Raw genomic sequence first — 17580 nt, forward strand, 5'->3', positions numbered from 1 at the left:
CAAAACTGCTTTGGTTGGCTTGCATTTAATCTGCGGAAACCATTGCTTGAAAACTCTTTCAGGCATCAACGTGACAGCTGCGCTCGTATCCAAAAGCATAGGAAGGGTCTTCCCTTCAATCTGCACGGAAACCTTATAGCCTCGCTTCTTATCATTCGTGCATAGCACGACGTAAAATGCCTGAGAATCATCAGATTCTTCGTCCGTCGCTTCAGCGTAGTTCACCGGACGACTTTTTCTCTGTTGGCACATCGTTCGTAGGTGCCCCGTCTTTGCACATGCGCGGCACTTCGCGTTGCGATACCAGCACTTGTCTGAATCGTGCCCTTTTCCACAGCGATAACAAACTGTCCGATTTTGCACCTTTTCTTTTCCTCTTCCTGACAGCCTGGCTTTTGTTTCCACTCTTCCTCGAACCACATTTACGTCGGCCGAGCATTCTGCCTGGCAATGCAGCTCCTTTGTTTGCTTCGCAGCAAGTTCTTTTTCGAGCGCAATCTTGCAAGCTTTTTCAAAGGTTAAGTTTTCCGTTGCGAACAATATCCTCTGAGTCTCTTGGTCGCGCAATCCTGCCACCAGGCGATCCCTCAAAGCATCATTCAGAAATGCCTTGAACTCACAATTACGCGCCAGATGTTTAAGTTCCGTCATGAATTCCTTGACGCATTCTCCTTCCTGCTGCGTGCGTTTGTTGAACTTGCAACGTTCGGCTATTACTGAGTACTCGGAACTGAAGTGTTGTTCAAGTACCTTCTTTATGTCTGCGAAGGTCTTGTCAGTAGGACTGTCAGGGACTAGAATTTTCTTGAGCTCCCCGTACACTGTACTGCCTACTACGTTCAAGAACAAGCTCAACTTCTTTGTTTCCGGAACGTCGTTAAGGGCCACAAAATTCTCAAACCTCTCGAAATACGACTTGATATCGTCGCTTCGTGGGTTAAACTCTGGCATGCTTCCGAAACGTTGCGAAGCTACAGGGAGTGCCATTTTGAAGCGCTTGCCTTCTTATCGTGGGCCGGCCGTCCGTTCCGCTGCAGCGCTGCGCCGGTGCTTGCTTCAGAATCGTGGCATCATCCCATCGTCGTCGCCAGTTGTTCTGTCGTGGCCGAGAGAAGACACGACGCACGAGCGAGGGCAGGAACGAATGTGTTTTATTCCACGACGCCTCTGCTTTTATAGCATGTGCCGAGACGGTCCTACGTCATAGACACGTGCTTGAACTGATAACATATCACAGTCTTTAGCGTTCAGCAGTAAATATTTCATATTTAGGCAAGCAAAACTCAGCATTCTGAATGCCTTGTTTGCAATGGTATTTGGTGATGCCAAGATAATTTTGAGGTTCAGTAAACAACAAGCTATTTAGGTTAGAAAACTTATTTCAGTGTTTTGGCTTTAAGGTCTTGTGCAAGGTCATGAGAATTTTTTTCCTAGTAAAACTCATGTACACAGATTTTTTCACGTTAATATCCATGCACCAAGTATTGCATTAGTTAGCAATCTAGGGCAAGTCATTCTGCAGGGAACTTGAATCGTCGGAAGCATGAATGACCCTGTATAGGTCTTCATGCTGACGACAGGCATACTCTACTACGGCCAGGGCTAGTTGGTGCATAATGATTTTACACAGGTTAGCGAGAAGAATAGACAAATTGTACATGAGGGGCCCCCACCTGCAGCATATTTTTATGCATTGTTGAACCTGGAAGCCTCCTAGAAGCGGAAAAAGGTGGCATTGCAGGGCTGGAACGTGTACATTCTTTACACAGCCATGCATGATTTACAAAGCTTGTTTCATTATAGTTCTCTTCAAATCGGGCGCTACAGGTTCTTTGCCAATGCCTGTTCCTGTCATAGGCGTGTCTACAGCTACATACATGTATACGTAAGCGTCCTCTTCTGACGACATAACACAGTTGTTACTAGCGCCTTTGGCTGTTCACTCTGATGCGACTCGCCTTTTGTTAGCGCCAACCTCTTCCCAAACGCACCTACGCAGTAAGCTCACTTCCTGGAAAGCCCACCACAACAAGGCTTTTCTCGAAAACGTCGTTAGGTAGAATAAGGCAACGCCAACCTGAAGAAATACACTGCATGGTCGGAGGGACAGTAGGGCTCGCTGGTGATGACGCATTTTAAGTGAGAGAGCGCAAACCGACGAAAGACACAGAGGAACAAGGAACACACAGATCAACGTTGTTCCACCCAAAATGCACCTTTACCAAATATCCCAATATCACCTCTCGTCCCTGTTTCCTGTTCCTTTTCTGTATTTTAACCGTTTGTGCTGATCCGACCAAAATGACCCAATCAGCATTTCTCTGTGTGTTATTCGTTCCTTTTCTGTCTTTCGTCTGTTTCTGCTGCTCCGTCCAAAATGCATCTTTTCTGATTAGCCCAATATCACCTCTCGTCCCTGTTTCCTGTTGCTTTTCTGTATTTTAACCGTTTGTGCTGATCCGACAAAAATGACCCAATCAGCATTTGTCTGTGTGTTATTCGTTCCATTTCTGTCGTTCGTCTGTTTAGGCTGTTCCGCTCAAAATGCATCTTTAACAATTAGCCCAATATCATCTCTCGTCCCTGTTACTTGTTCCTTTCCTTTCTTATGACTGTATGTGCTGATCCGACCAAAATGACCCAATCAGCATTTGTCTGTGTGTTATTTGTTCCTTTTCTGTCTTTCGTCTGTTTCTGCTGTTCCACCCAAAACGCACCTTTACCAATTAGCCCAATTGTCCATCGCACTACCGAGAATTTCTAGTGACCAGACCTCTTTTCCGGGTTCTAAAAAGAGCTCATCTGTGTGTTCCCGAAAATGCAGAGACGGCGTAGTGGTAGAGTATCCGCCTCGCATGCAAGAAGACTGGGGTTTGAATCCCGGGGCCACGCAATTCTCCACCGGGGTTTAAAAAAAGAAACCCCGCGTGTCGATGGAATAGAATATCCCGGCCTGGTGTGCGGCCTGATCTCGGTGACCCGAACCGACTACACACACCCTCACCAGAACATGATTTGGCCACCATGGTATTGTGCTTGGTCATAACCTTCTGTGAACAAGCCAAATAACCCTCGGCCCTCAGTCCTCAGCAGCTCCGGACCAACTGGCCAAGGCGGCGTTCAGACCTGTGACACAGCGGAGGGTGCTACGAATCTCTGGCTCCGGACATGCCGCCATTGGAATCTTAACCAGGTAACGTTGAACGCTAGAACCTTATCCAGTGAGGCGAGCCTAGCAGTGCTGCTTGGGTAACTAGCGGGCATTCAATGGGATGTCATAGGGCTTATTGAACTTAGGAGGGAAGGTAGGCGTATACTGTACTAAAGGATGGGCACATGCCGTGCTCTCGCGGATTAGTGGATAGACGAGAACTAGGTTTTGTTGTTCCTTATTAATCCGGATATAGCTGCCAACATAGATGAGTTTTATAGTATTAACGAGAGGATGGTAGCTATCGTAATTAAACTAAATAGGAGGTACAAGCTGATGGTGGCGCTGGCCTACACGTCTACATCCAGCCATGATGACCACATCGTTAAAAGCTTCCGTGAAGACGTGAAATCGGCAATGAACAGAGTATAATCACAGTATACTGTGCCGATGGGCGACTTCAGTTAGCAGGTGGGAAAGAAGCAGGCTTGCGACCAGGTGGTAAGTGACTATAGGATACGTTCCAGGAACACAGGGGAGAGTTATTAGTAGAGTTCACAGATGGAAATAATTGACAGATCTTGAAAACCTTGTTCCGCATACAAGAGAACATGAAGTGGACCCGGAAGAGCCCCAATAGTAAGACTAAAAATGAAATAGACTTCGTACTATGCGCCCACCCTTGCATTATGCAGGATGTGGAGATCGTCGCAAAGGTTAGGTGTAGCGACCACAGAATGGCAAGGTCTCTATTTAGCCTAGATTTCAAGTGGGAACGAAAGAAACTAGTGAAACGGAAGCCCATTAATGAGTTAGCGTTAAGAGGGAAAGAAGAGGAATTCAGGATTTTGCTGCAGAACTGATATTCGGCTTTAACTGAGGAAGACGATCGTAATGTTCAAAACAAAAATGATAATCTGAGTACTATCATTACGGAGTGCGCCGAAGAACTAGGTGGTAGGATGGTTCGACAGCATAACGGCAAGCTATCTGAGGAGGCAAAAGATGTGATTAAGAAACGTCAAAGCATGAGGGCGCCTAGCCCTAAAGACAAAATAGAACTAGCAGATCTATGGAAGATAAGAAATAAGCGAAAGGGGGGTAGCCGACTTTAGGAATTTTAATATGAAGAGAATCCAGCACGCTCTAAAGAACGAAGGAAGCCTAAAAGCAGCGAAGATGAAACTAGGCATAGGTAAAAACCAGGTGTATTCGCTAAGAGACAAGGAGGGAAATGTCATTAGCAATATGGATACGATAGTTGAAATAGCCGAAGAGTTGTACACAAATCTATGAAGGAACGAATGTAATCAGAACGTGAATGAGAGAGACAGTAGCTAACAGAAATGCGTGAGTAATGAAAGAGGAATTAAAGAAAGCCTTAAGAGAAATGCAAAGGGGAAAAACAGCTGGTGAAGATCAGGTAACAGCAGATCTGTTGAAGGACGGAGAAGAAATTGTGCTAGAACTAGCCACCCTGCATACGCAATGCCTTATGACCTCGACCGTACCAGAAGCTTGGAAGAACACAAACATAATCTTAATTCATAAGAAAGGAGATGATAAGTACTTGAAAAATTACTGACTGATCAGCTTACTATTCGTCGCCTAAAAGGTATTTGCTTAGGGAATCGCTAATAGAGTCAGGGCAACTTAACACTTCAATGAACCAAATGATCAGGCAGGATTTCGTAAAGAATATTCCACAATAGGTCATACTCATACTATCAATCAGGCGATAGAGAAATGCGCAGGATATATCGAATCCCTAAATACAGCCCTTATTAATTACTAGAAAGAATTTGATTCATTGGAGGAGGAGGAGGAGAAACATTTATTCAGAGCATAAAAACGGGGTGGGTCAGTACGAGAACCCATTGGTCGCCATCATAATCCGGCTCCTCTCAACCAGCGATTTCTGGTCGAGGGGGCTGTGGCTATGGAGGGTTGCCTCCCAGCGCTCATAAGTCGGATTGGGATTGCTGTCCAAGTCTGGGTTTTTTGACATTCCCAAACCGCGTGAAAGAGTGTGCCAACTGCTCCACAGAAGGGGCAGGACGAAGCGTAGGTGTCTGGGTACCATTTACTCATTAGGTAAGGATTGGGCAGACTATTAGTTTGTACTCGCCTGATTATGTGCTCTTAATATTTACTTCGGGTTTTGTGAGGAAGAGGATATTTCCTTCTTGTGATCTTATAGTACTCCGTAATTTCTGCGTAGCTTAGTAAGGGTGAGGGGTTGTCAACTGTGTCAGAGAGAGGCTGCGTAATAGATGCTCGGAGGAGTAGAGCTCGAGCGGCTGTGTTGGCCGCCTCATTGCCCGTCGTTGAGAGGTGCCCTGGCGTCCAGAAGATCTGGATGTTGGAAGGATTAGACCTTTCGGAAATTTCCCAACACGGAGCGCCAACGCGGCCTCTGAGGTAATTGCGTACCGCTGCTTGTGAGTTGGACATAACCGTTGCCTCGATGTTCTTTGATATCGCTAGTGCGATAGCTGCTTCTTCAGCCGATGTGGTATCCACCGCTTGGATAAGGGTGCTTGCAATGATATCCCCCCGGGGAGAAACTGCTGCAATTGCCGCGACTCCGTTAACGGGTCCAACCGCATCGACGTAAACCTCGGCAGTCATGCAGGGGTTGCGGAGATCTTCTCCACTGCTACGCGCAAATTCCTGTTTGGTAAGCCATACAAGCATGCTTTTTGCAAGCTCAGGTGCTCTTCTGTAATTCCTCCTCTTCACCACTCTGATGGCACGTATACTGAAACGCTTCCTGACAATAAAGTTGCTACTACGTACTCACATCGCTACACATACTTTTTCCCACTACCTTCCATACCATACTCACGTTCGTGACATTATAGCACAGCCTTACAATAGCTCAGTTCAAGATTAACCCTTCACTGCTGCGGAGATTGAAGCTGTAATCAATTCGATCGCTGTCACCTCTTCTCCTGGCCCTGATTTAATCTCTCCTCGTGTTGTTCGCGCCTTGTTTAATGCTCAATCCTTGTTTTTTCTCTCTATTTTTAATTCTGCTTTGCATATGGGTTACTTTCATCAGACTTGGAGAGTTGGAAGGATTATTTTTATTCCCAAACCGAATAGACCAGCGCATCTTCCCAATTCTTACCGGCCTATCTGCATGAATTCATCTTTCGGAAAACTGCTCGAACGTTTGTTCTATGGTAGGCTGTACTATTTCCTGTTCCAGAATAATCCACTGCACAAAAATCAGTATGATTTCACTAATGGCCGTAGTTCTGTTCAGGCTCTCTATCGTTTGCGGGAGTTATTATTTACATATCAGCAACAAAAACTTCCTGTGGTTCTCATTTCTCTGGACTTCAGAGGTGCATTTGTGTTTGGCACCCTTTGGTTTTAAATTTTTTAGACAACATCGTTGTCCAGGAAATTTATATTCCCTCTTGGCTTCTTTCCTAGATAACCGATATTTGACCTATCAATCTCCTTCTTGTACTATTTCTGGGCCTTATTTTGTCGCTAGTCCGCAAGGTTCGCCTCTTTCACCTTTACTTTGGAACATTTTGATTTATAACCTCTTAAATCTCCCTGTCCCCTAACCTATCCACATTCAGGCATATGCTGACGACACTATTATCCTTGTCCCTGTAAAGTCTAGCCGCGAGTTGTCAACATTGGGTTCAAAAGCTCTGACAATAATTCAAAACTGGTGTGGCAAGTATCGTGTTCACTTAAACCCTCAAAAGTGTTCTTATGTTTTATTTTTTAACGGACTCCAGGCGTTGCGCAAACGTAAGCCAACTATACGCCTAGACACAGCCTCAAGTGTGAACCCAATATTAAATTATTAGGAGTTGTTTTTGACCCCCAGCTAAGCTTTATTCCTCATGTTAATCATTTGAAAGAGAATATTATTGTTTCTACGACCAAGATCCTTAATTGGTTTCGTTTCCATTTTCGTGTTTCTCCGTCACATTTGCGCCTAATATATCGTCAGGTTATTTTTCCTACAATAAGCTATGCCGCCCCAACTTGGTGGTTCCATTGTCCGCCTTCCAGACTTAGAGATCGTGTTTTATCGTTGCAACGCATTCCGCTTCTTGCTCTTACTGGAGCCTGCAGTACTACGGGAACTGTTGCTCTTCATGTCCTTGCCAATGTTCTTCCATTGCCTATTTATCTAGACTAATTAAGTGCAGAGTTTGCGTTTTAAATTACGACCACCAGTTGTCTACGGCAAGACACTTTATAACTCGTTTGAAATTCAGCCAGTACTAAATATCTTGTCTGACCATCCCTCATTGAAATATAAATTTTCTTTTGCTCAACTTAGTTATCAGGAAGCCTTGGCTTTTTCGTGTCAACGCGCATAGTATATTTACACAGACGGGTCATTCACTCATCACAGTGCTGGTGCTGTTTTTGTTGTTCTTAGCTCCACACAAAATATTTTATACGTTCATCGCATATCCTTAGAACCACATTCAAGTGCCTATGCCGCCGAGCTCGTAGCATTCCATTCTGCTGTTGTGTTTGTTATTCATAACCCTCCTTCTATGCCTGTTCATTTCTACACTGATTCTCTATCTCTGCTTTCCGCCCTCTCTTCAGTTACTTCATTTAACCCGACAATTATTTCCATTAAGAAAGATCTCTATCATTTGCCTTCTCTTGCCTCATTTCTTTTATATGTATCAGCAGCGCGAACACAAAAAAAGAAGAAGAAGATAGTACAGAGCGCTGAACTTCCAACTTTTATTTGAACGAAAACTGAACCCGCACTTGTATACACACACCAAGAAAAGCCCACCAGAGGGAGTGGTCAAGCCACGCGAACAAACTGGGACCCACACGATTTTCAGGGCATCAAAAGATAACAGGAATCACACTATACAAAGAACAAAGATATGGAGCATGAATGACAAGTGTAAACAAAATGGAAAAACAGGGTTGAGTATGCGCGAGTGACAAAACAGAGTTGAGGACGCGATTTTGCTAAAAAACCAAAACATGAGACGGTGAGAATACGAAAAAAATAGCGAAACGAAAGATGAGCGCCAAAAATTAATACGGCTAGAGCGAAAAAGCGACATGCGAAGTGTGCCTCTAAAAACCGGGTAAATTCAGATAAAACCAGACAGGAAGGGGATTTCTTTTTGAGATAATGAAATAGAAGGGGTGCTAACGCAACCTTCCTTAAGCCCTGAGATGTGGGCTGCTTCTATGATTTCGCGCGTTATTTGGTTTTTATGTTTTTTCAAGACAGTTGCCTTCTTAAAGTTAGGAATGCATTTCTTTTTGCTGTCACATACCCGGCAATGTGCGGGCAAGTTCCTCAATGGCGCCCCAGTTAAGTCATTCTTGTGTTCCATTAACCTTTCATTTAAACATATTCCTGTTTTGCCTATGTAAGCCTTCCCGCAAGTTAAAGGGGTGGAATACACGGCGCCCACCACACAAGGCGCAAAAGGGTCTCGGTGCGGGGTTGTACAGCTACTGTTCTTTTTCTTTTTGTTCACTTTGTTGCACAGGCTGGACAAGCGCAGTGGGGCTGAAAAGACAACATCTACACCTGCTTTTTTACCAATTTTTCTAAGATTATGAGATATTTGGTGCAGATACGGCAAAACGGCTACCCTTTTGTAACACTGTCGCGTGTCATCCGGGGCTTCCCTATCATGCTTCATAATCATCACGACTTTTTTTGCTATTGACGACAGGAGAGATTGCGGGTACCCTGATTGCGTCAGCTTCAACACCTGATTCGAAAAACTGTCATGCAACTTGTGTTCACAAGATTTTGTGAGTGCTTTTATAAACGTTGACTTCACGATGTTCCTTTTTACAAGTTTTGAGTGGGCTGAGTCGTAAGGCAGGATGGGCTTATTGGCTCTCGTTTCATATAACCAGCAGACGTGGTTCTCTCCGAAAAAAACCTTTAACTCTAGAAACCGCATTGCGGTTTGTTCTGGGAATTCATGGGTAACTTCAAGAGGTAATAAAGTATTAGAAAAAAACGTGGAGGACTTCAGTTGCTTCTGTTTTAAATTCTTCAGAGTCGCAATCTAAGAGAACCAGGAAGTCATCAACGTACCGGAAAATTTTGAGAACGCTTGAAGACTCGAGCTTGTCCTTCAAAGATCTGTCATATATAGCCAGGAAAAGGTCGCTCAAAATGGGGGCAATGCAAGAGCCGATACAAATGCCTTGCTTTTGTATGAATCTGGAGCCGTTCCAATCAGTTACTGTAGATTTTAGGTAAGTGCATAGCAGCTCAATGAAGCCGTCCGCAGATACGCCACACTCATTTTGGAAGGCCACCACACCGTGTCTATCGATGGCGTCACGAACACATTCTATGAGGGCATACTGAGGGATGGAATAAAACAGATCGTTTATATCAATGGAGAAGCCATTGAACGACACTGTTCTGTTCTCATGCAGGAATCTGACGACTTCTTCGGTATTTTTTGCAAGAAAGGGGTCATTGACTGGAAGTCGCTTGAGGTTACTTTGCAGAAACTTGGCCACTTCTTTTTGCCAGGTCATCTTTTCAAACACAATAACACGCAAAGGGCATCCAGTCTTGCGTGTCTTGGCGGTAAAAAACATTTCCAGACAGCCAGTCTTCTTTCCTTGTATTGCACGTGGAAGGTTTTCTAAATTCAATCGTTGGCATAGCTCCTTTGCATTACTTCTTAGTTTTGAATCGGATGTTCCGCATTTTTCAAAATTTGCTTGAACTGCTGCCGCTGCCTTTGACATAAACACTCGTTTTGGAAGGACGGCAAACCCTCCCTCTTTTTCGGCGGTTAACAATGACAAATTTTTCGTCGTTAAATATGACACAGTCTTCTTGATTGGGAGCCTGTCTTTCAGCGCTACAACGCGTGACCAGATCCAATCCTTCCGCAATACATCGAACCGCTTCCGCCGCTGGGGCTAGGAGAGAAACTTGCCTGACCATAGTCAACAATTCCGGCGCTGTCCTCCTCGGTGCCACAGAGAACTTGGGGCCGTGACCTAGAAAACGCTGGGCCTCCTCTGGGATGCTCCTAACACCTCCCAAGAGATGGACGGGATTTCCGGTTGTTTTCTTCTTTGGAGGCACGAGAGTACGCAGGCCCGGGAGTACCTGCTGCCAGAGGCATTTTGTAGTTCGGCTGGCTTGAGTCACAACCTCACGCCATTTTCTTGCTGCTGCTGGCGCTGGCGACGATGCGAACACCATCAACCGCAGATGTTCTCTATGGAGGCTCGCCAGGTGCTGCCATTCTGAACGCAAGTTTTTGCACAGGCGTGTAGCATGGCCGACAGTTGGCTGGATGCTGCAGAAGAGCTTCAGAAGATCAGGAGGGAGCACCTTGCGCCAGATGCAGAAACCGAGACTTGTTTCAATCAAAATTGCCGTTTGGGCGAGTTGGTGTGACATGATTCGAAAAGACCAGCGCGGAAACAGACAGGGACACGAGAAGAAAAAAACACTGACGACAGGACGAGCGCTCGTCCTGTCGTCAATGTTTTTTCTTCTCGTGTCCATGTCTGTTTCCGCGCTGGTCTTTTCGAACCGAGGCTTTTTGCCTGCCAGGTGGATGCCGCGGCGAGGTATACTACGTAGCAGGGATCAGTTTGGGGAGAAAGGAAAGGGCCCGTAAATCAAGAAATGTACTTGAATAACACCATCTGCCGGGCTAGTTGGTTGCGATCCATATGTATCAGCAGCGCGAACACAAAAAGAAAGAAGAATTAGAAGATAGTACAGAGCGCTGAACTTCCAACTTTTATTTGAACGAAAACTGAACCCGCACTTATATACACACACCAAAAAAAGCCCACCAGAGGGAGTGGTCAAGCCACGCGAACAAACTGGGACCCACACGATTTTCAGGGCATCAAAAGATAACAGGAATCACACTATACAAAGATCAAAGATATGGAGCATGAATGACATGTGTAAACAAAATGGAAAAACAGGGTTGAGTATGCGCGAGTGACAAAACAGAGTTGAGGACGCGATTTTGCTAAAAAACCAAAACATGAGACGGTGAGAATACGAAAAAAATAGCGAAACGAAAGATGAGCGCCAAAAATTAATACGGCTAGAGCGAAAAAGCGACATGCGAAGTGTGCCTCTAAAAACCGGGTAAATTCAGATAAAACCAGACAGGAAGGTGATTCTTTTTGAGATAATGAAATAGAAGGGGAGCTAATGCAACCTTCCTTAAGCCCTGAGATGTGGGCTGCTTCAATGATTTCGCGCGTTAGTTGGTTTTTATGTTTTTTCAAGACAGTTGCCTTCTTAAAGTTAGGAATGCATTTCTTTTTGCGGTCACATACCCGGCAATGTGCGGGCAAGTTCCTCAATGGCGCCCCAGATGACACGGTGTGGTGGCTTTCCAAAATGAGTGTGGCGTATCTGCGGACGGCTTCATTGAGCTGCTATGCACTTACCTAAAATCTACAGTAACTGAGTGGAACGGCTCCAGATTCATACAAAAGCAAGGCATTTGTATCGGCTCTTGCACTGCCCCTATTTTGAGCGACCTTTTCCTGGCTATGCATGACAGATCCTTGAAGGACAAGCTCGAGTCTTCAAGCGTTCTCAAAATTTTACGGTCCGTTGATGACTTCCTGGTTCTCTTAGATTGCGACTCTGAAGCATTTAAAACAGAAGCAACTCAAGTCCTCCCCGTTTTTTCTAATAATTTATTACCTCTTGAAGTTACCCATGAATTCCCAGAATAAAACGCAATGCGGTTTCTAGAGTTAAAGGTTTTTTTCGGAGAGAACCACGTCTGCTGGTTACTTGAACCAAGAGCCAATAAGTCCAACCTGCCTTACGCCTCAGCCCACTCAAAACTTGCAAAAAGGAACATCGTGAAGTCAACTTTTATAAAAGCACTCACAAAATCTTGTGAACACAAGTTGCATGACAGTTTTTCGAATCAGGTGTTGAGGCTGACGCAATCAGGGTACTCGCAATCTCTCCTGTCGTCAATAGCAAAAAAGTCCTGATAGGTATGAAGCATGATAGGGAATCCCCGGATGACACGTGACAGCGGAACAAAAGGGTTGCCGTTTTGCCGTATCTGCACCAAATATCTCGTAATCTTAAGAAAATTGGTAAAAAAGCAGGCGTAGACGTCTTTTCAGCCCCACTGCGCTTGTCCAGCCTGTGCAACAAAGTGAACAAAAAGAATAAGAACAGTAGCTGTACAACCCGGCACCGAGACCCTTTTGTGCCTTGTGTGGTGGGCGCCGTGTATTCCATCCCTTTAACTTGCGGTAAGGCCTACATAGGCCAAAGAGGAAGATGTTTAAATGAAAGGTTAATAGAACACAAGAATGACTTAACTGGGGCGCCATTGAGGAACTTGCCCGCACATTGCCTGGTATGTGACAGCAAAAAGAAATGCATTCCTAACTTTAAGAAGGCAACTGCCTTGAAAAAACATAAAAACCAACAAACGCGCGAAATCATTGAAGCAGCCCACATCTCAGGGCTTAAGGAAGGTTGCGTTAGCACCCCTTCTATTTCATTATCTCAAAATGAAATCACCTTCCTGTCAGGATTTATCTGAATTTACCCGGTTTTTAGAGGCACACTTCACATGTCGCTTTTTCGTTCTAGCCGTGTTAATTTTTGGCGCTCATCCTTCGTTTCGCTATTTTTTTCGTATTCTCGCCGTGTCATGTTTTGGTTTTTTGGCAAAATAGCGCCCTCAACTCTGTTTTGTCACTCGTGCATGCTCAACCCTGTTTTTCCATTTTGTTTACACATGTCATTCATGCTCCCTATCTTTGATCTTTGTATAGTGTGATTCCTGTTATCTTTTGATGCCCTGAAAATCGTGTGGGTCCCAGTTTGTTCGCGTGGCTTGGCCACTCCCACTGGTGGGCTTTTTTTGGTGTGTGTATATAAGTGCGGGTTCAGTTTTCGTTCAAATAAAAGTTGGAAGTTCAGCGCTCTGTACTATCTTCTCCTTCTTCTTTCTTTTTGTTTTCGCGCTGCTGATACATATGGATCGCAACCAACTAGCCCGGCAGATGGTGTTACTGATTTCTTTTACTTGATATCCGGGGTCACTCCGGAATTTTTGGAAATGAGTTAGCCGACCAGGCTGCTGGTAGTGCTGGGCAATATGGCCATTTACACACCTCTACCCTTTCACGCCGTTGCGTGCATTCCCGTTTACACTATTCTTCACTTCTTTTATGGTGAACTTATTGGCAAGAAAATAATGGAGGCACAGAATTATTTAACTGGATCCCCGATACGCTCAATATTCATTCAATCCTTCTACTTAGTAGTCCTCTTATTACTTTACTCACTGGGCATGGTCGTTTCCCTTGCTACTTAAAAAAAATTGGCTTATCTCCTTCAATTTGTTCATACGGTGTTTTGTGCGAAGATGTCAGTCATTACTTCCGGAATTGCTTTCTTACTGCTCCTTTAGTTTCCCGTTTTGTCTCTCTGCCCATCTGACATTACAATTTCTACTTACCCCTCTCTTTTGAATAACCCTGCTGCTTGTGCTGTTCAGATTCAAATGGCTCATCTCATTAGCAGCACAATTCCTACACATTCTCGATGAGTACTTTCGTTACTATCATTTTTCCTGCATAAGCTCTGTACAGAGAAGTGCTCTGAGTTCCTTTGCTGGACAATGATGTATCTTTCTTTGGTCTGACACTGTGTTTGAACCAACTGTGCCTGTGACTTTTTCTGTGCTGACATTTTCTGTGACAATCTGTGCTTCTGACTGTCTGTGGTGTCTGGACCAACTGTGTCTGTGACTTTATCTGTGCTGACATTATCTGTGACTTTATCTGTGCTTCTGACTGTCTGTGGTGTCTGGACCAACTGTGCCTGTGACTTCATCTGTTCTAGTAATCTCTGTGACGTTATCTGTGCTTTTGTCTGTTCTGCGCCTTTAGAGTTTTATGTATTTTGTTTGTTTGTTGGTTCTATTTTCCTGCTTTTCTCTTTAAATTAGGTACTTTTTGAGCGTTTAGCTCCTTTTCTTTTTTTTTATTGGCTTTAAGCCCGGTGAAGCGTTGCTGGTCCGGGCTCCCTCTCTCTTTTATTTATTTTTTTTGTTTTTTTTCTGAGAGGGCCAATAAAAAGGGGTGTAGAAGGTCCTTATGTGAAAATACTGGAAGATATTTACTACGAGTGCGTAGCTACCATGATCCTCCATATAGTCAGCAATAAAATTGAAATAAGGGCGCGAGGCAGGGAGACACGATCTTGCCAATTGTATTCACCTGCTTTTTACAGGAGGTAGTCCGAGGCCTGAATTGGGAACAGTTGGGGATAACAGTTAATGAATAATACCTAAATAACCTGCGATTCGCTGAAGACCTTGCCTTGCTGAGTCAATCGGGAGATGAATTGCAAAGCATTATCAATGAGTTAGGCAGAGCAGAACACTGGGTAAAAAAATTAACATGCAGAAAACCAAAGTAATGTTCAACGCTCTGGCAAGAGAACAGCAGTTCACAACTTTTTTCCAGGTGCTGGAAGCGGCAAAAAAATGTCTTCTTAGGGAAGGTAGCGACAGCTGATCTGGATCATGAGCGGGAAATAACTACGAGAATAAGAATGGGGTGGAGCCCATATGGCAGGTTCTCTAAGATCGTCAATGACAGTTTACCAATAACCCTCAAGAGAAAAGTATACATCAGCTGTATCTTACCAGTGCTCATCTACAAAAAGAAACGTGGAGGCGAACTAAAAGGCTTGACGTCAAGTTAAGTACAACGCAGTGAGCTATGGAAAAAAATGATAGGTGCAACGTTAAGAGACCGGAAGCAGGTAGAGTTTGTGAGAGAACAGATGCGGGTTAATGACATCCTAGTCGTAAATAAACGAAAGAAATGGGCTTTGGCAGGGCATGTAATGTGAAGGCTAGATATAGCCGCTGGTCCTTAAGAGCAACGGAGTGGATTCCAAGGGAAGGCAACCGTAGCAGGGTGCGGCAGAAAGTTAGGTGGGCGGATGAAATTAAGAAGTTTGCGGGCATACGGTTGGCAGAGTTGGTAAAGGAGAAGGTTAATGGGAAAGATATGGGAGAGGCTTTCGCCCTGCAGTGGGTGTAGTCAGGCTGATGATGGTGATGATGTATGCTCTTTGTTACTCGTCTCACTCGTACGTTTGCACTGTTCCACCCAAAATGTTTACCTAAAGTCAAATGGAATGATTTTTGGCTCCGACATGCTAGCCATGTTCACAAAGACACAAACGACAGGACGGAATGTTGTTTCATTTATCCTTTTGGAGGACAAAAAGTTGGGGGAGTTGGTTTGAGTTTGCCGTATTGTAACAGCGCAAAAGACAATAGACCAAGAAATAGGCAAGGCAACATAGCGCTGAATGAAACGTAATCCTTTAATTAGGAAGGACTGTTTTTATAGGCTGCAGCTTATAGGTCTGTAAAAACAGCTCTTTGTAAATAATGATTCAGTGGTTTGTAAGCGCTGTGTTGTCTTCCCTTTTTCTAGGTCTGTAGCCTTTCGCGCTGTGACAGTTTGGCAAATTTGTCCAGCGGTAGGCGCCGTTTTATTCTTCCTCGCGCACCTTTACGACCAGATAGACTTTCATCAAAACCTCAACTTGGTGGTAGCTGCGAGTGGCGCACCTGAGCCGCTGGGTTCGGGAGATCCATCATCGACCTGGTGTCTGACGAAGACTTGCGCAGAGCCCGAAGAAGAGGAGGACTCCTGGTAAAGGGGCACGTCTAGCTCGCGCAGTTTTCCGCAGCATGCGCGGTAGTAGTCTCTTAGCTTCTGCACCTTCCGCTGGTACTTCGCGGCCCGCTGCTCCGGCTGCGACGGGTCCTGCCCAAAGAAGACACACCTTCTCGATCAGAGCGTCGCCATCATAAGTCTAACTAAGCCCCTCAGATAAACTAAGCCCCTTTACCTACAGGTTAACCCTGTCATGTAGTCAAAGCATTCCCACAAACGCCCTAATTTCATTAGCTGCTCTCCTGGCTCTCTGCCGTCACTTGCTATCCGCTTGCCTTCACTACGAATCCGCTCCTTTATTTTATTTATTACTGATATCAAGAATCCTGCCCACTGTCTTTTGGTAGCCATGGCAGGAGTGGAAAAAGGTACGAGGGTAAAAAAAATCACAAGAGAGGAAAAAATCGGGGCCAGGGGGAGGGGACGGGGTTAAAGGCGAGGTGACAGAGCTGTTTAAAATGAACAAGAAGTGTAGGAGCAAAATGAATACAAGCAACTGAGACACCATTGGGTGTCACTATATCACATCATCTGGCGAAGTTTCAGGGTAAGGTATCGTCCCTGCCAAGGGATACCGAGGAAAACTTTGTGAAATTTTTGTTGTTTCTAAAAGTTGATAATTGTGATTTTAGTGCGCTAGCACTGAAGTCCACATTCACGGAAAAATCCATTTGTCCTTGTGGTCTTCTGGCAGGTGACCCAACTGTTTGTGCGCAACCTGCCCAGGTGTAATATAGATCGCCACGTGTAATTTGCATCTGGTACGCTGGAGAATATTGTTACTACCCAGTGGAATACCCGCATAAATTTATTCAGACAAAATAGATGATTTTCAATATTTTATGTGCGTGTAATCTACTGATCACATAATAGTTTTTGTAAGCTTCAAGTGTAACCGTGTGTGAGCATGAAACGACTGTAATAAACATTGTGTCATGTATCTACTACGCTTCATCTATGCCATGCAGACACACAGAATACACTTGATGTACCACTTTAATCACACAGCATATCATGCATGACAAAGCATAGCCACGATAAACATTACAAAACCAAGATAAACAAGGCAGAACAATGGTCACACAGTGCTAGCTCCCCTAATCTGTATTTGGCTGAACTACGCAAATTGACACTCATTTTTTTGTGGCTCTGCTGACATTTTCCGACAATAAAGCGCACTCTTACTGCCGAAAAAAAAAAAATGGAGCCATGTTGGCGCAACTGGTCCCGCCTTTTTTATTCAAATGCCATGTGCGTCAAGGACTTCACCACTCAGAGGCAGAGAAAGCCAAGCAGCGTGGTTTAGCCTGAAATACCAACGGAAAAAGCTGCACTTAACATCATTGCAGACGACTAGTGAAAAAACATGTAGGAGTCCAGTCTTTCCTAAGAACAGGGTAATCAATCGATGAAGGCGAGCGAACTGCAATCAGACGTCAGTGCCCTACAGCCCTGCCAGGCAATATCTTGCTGCAAATATTCCAAAGCCTAAGAAAGCGCACGTTTTTATGAGCATGAATGAATGGAAGGATGTCAGGAGCGTCGCCTTGGTTGTGGCAGGCGCCACCTGGCTCGATATTCTATGTCTTTGTATTTCTCTTAAGAGGCTGTCAAATTTAGCGGTATTAGCTACAAATTCGCCATTTTCAAGTATAAATTCTATTAATTTTACTTTTCACAAATTTGTAATGCTT

The 17580-nt window shown here is 44.6% G+C and overlaps 1 protein-coding gene across 2 annotated transcripts in view; it reads right to left on the reverse strand.

Annotated features, from left to right (window-relative positions):
- The window catches only part of LOC144110325 (uncharacterized), a 172143-nt gene that overhangs the window by 71444 nt on the left and 83119 nt on the right, over positions 1-17580 (reverse strand). For both annotated transcript variants that reach the window (XM_077643178.1, XM_077643180.1), the window contains one exon: positions 15778-15976. In XM_077643178.1, coding sequence (XP_077499304.1) covers positions 15778-15976 — 199 coding nt within the window. The remainder of the gene's footprint in view (positions 1-15777; positions 15977-17580) is intronic.

The sequence above is a fragment of the Amblyomma americanum genome, chromosome 11 (assembly GCF_052857255.1).
Source record: "Amblyomma americanum isolate KBUSLIRL-KWMA chromosome 11, ASM5285725v1, whole genome shotgun sequence".
Classification (NCBI taxonomy): domain Eukaryota; kingdom Metazoa; phylum Arthropoda; class Arachnida; order Ixodida; family Ixodidae; genus Amblyomma; species Amblyomma americanum.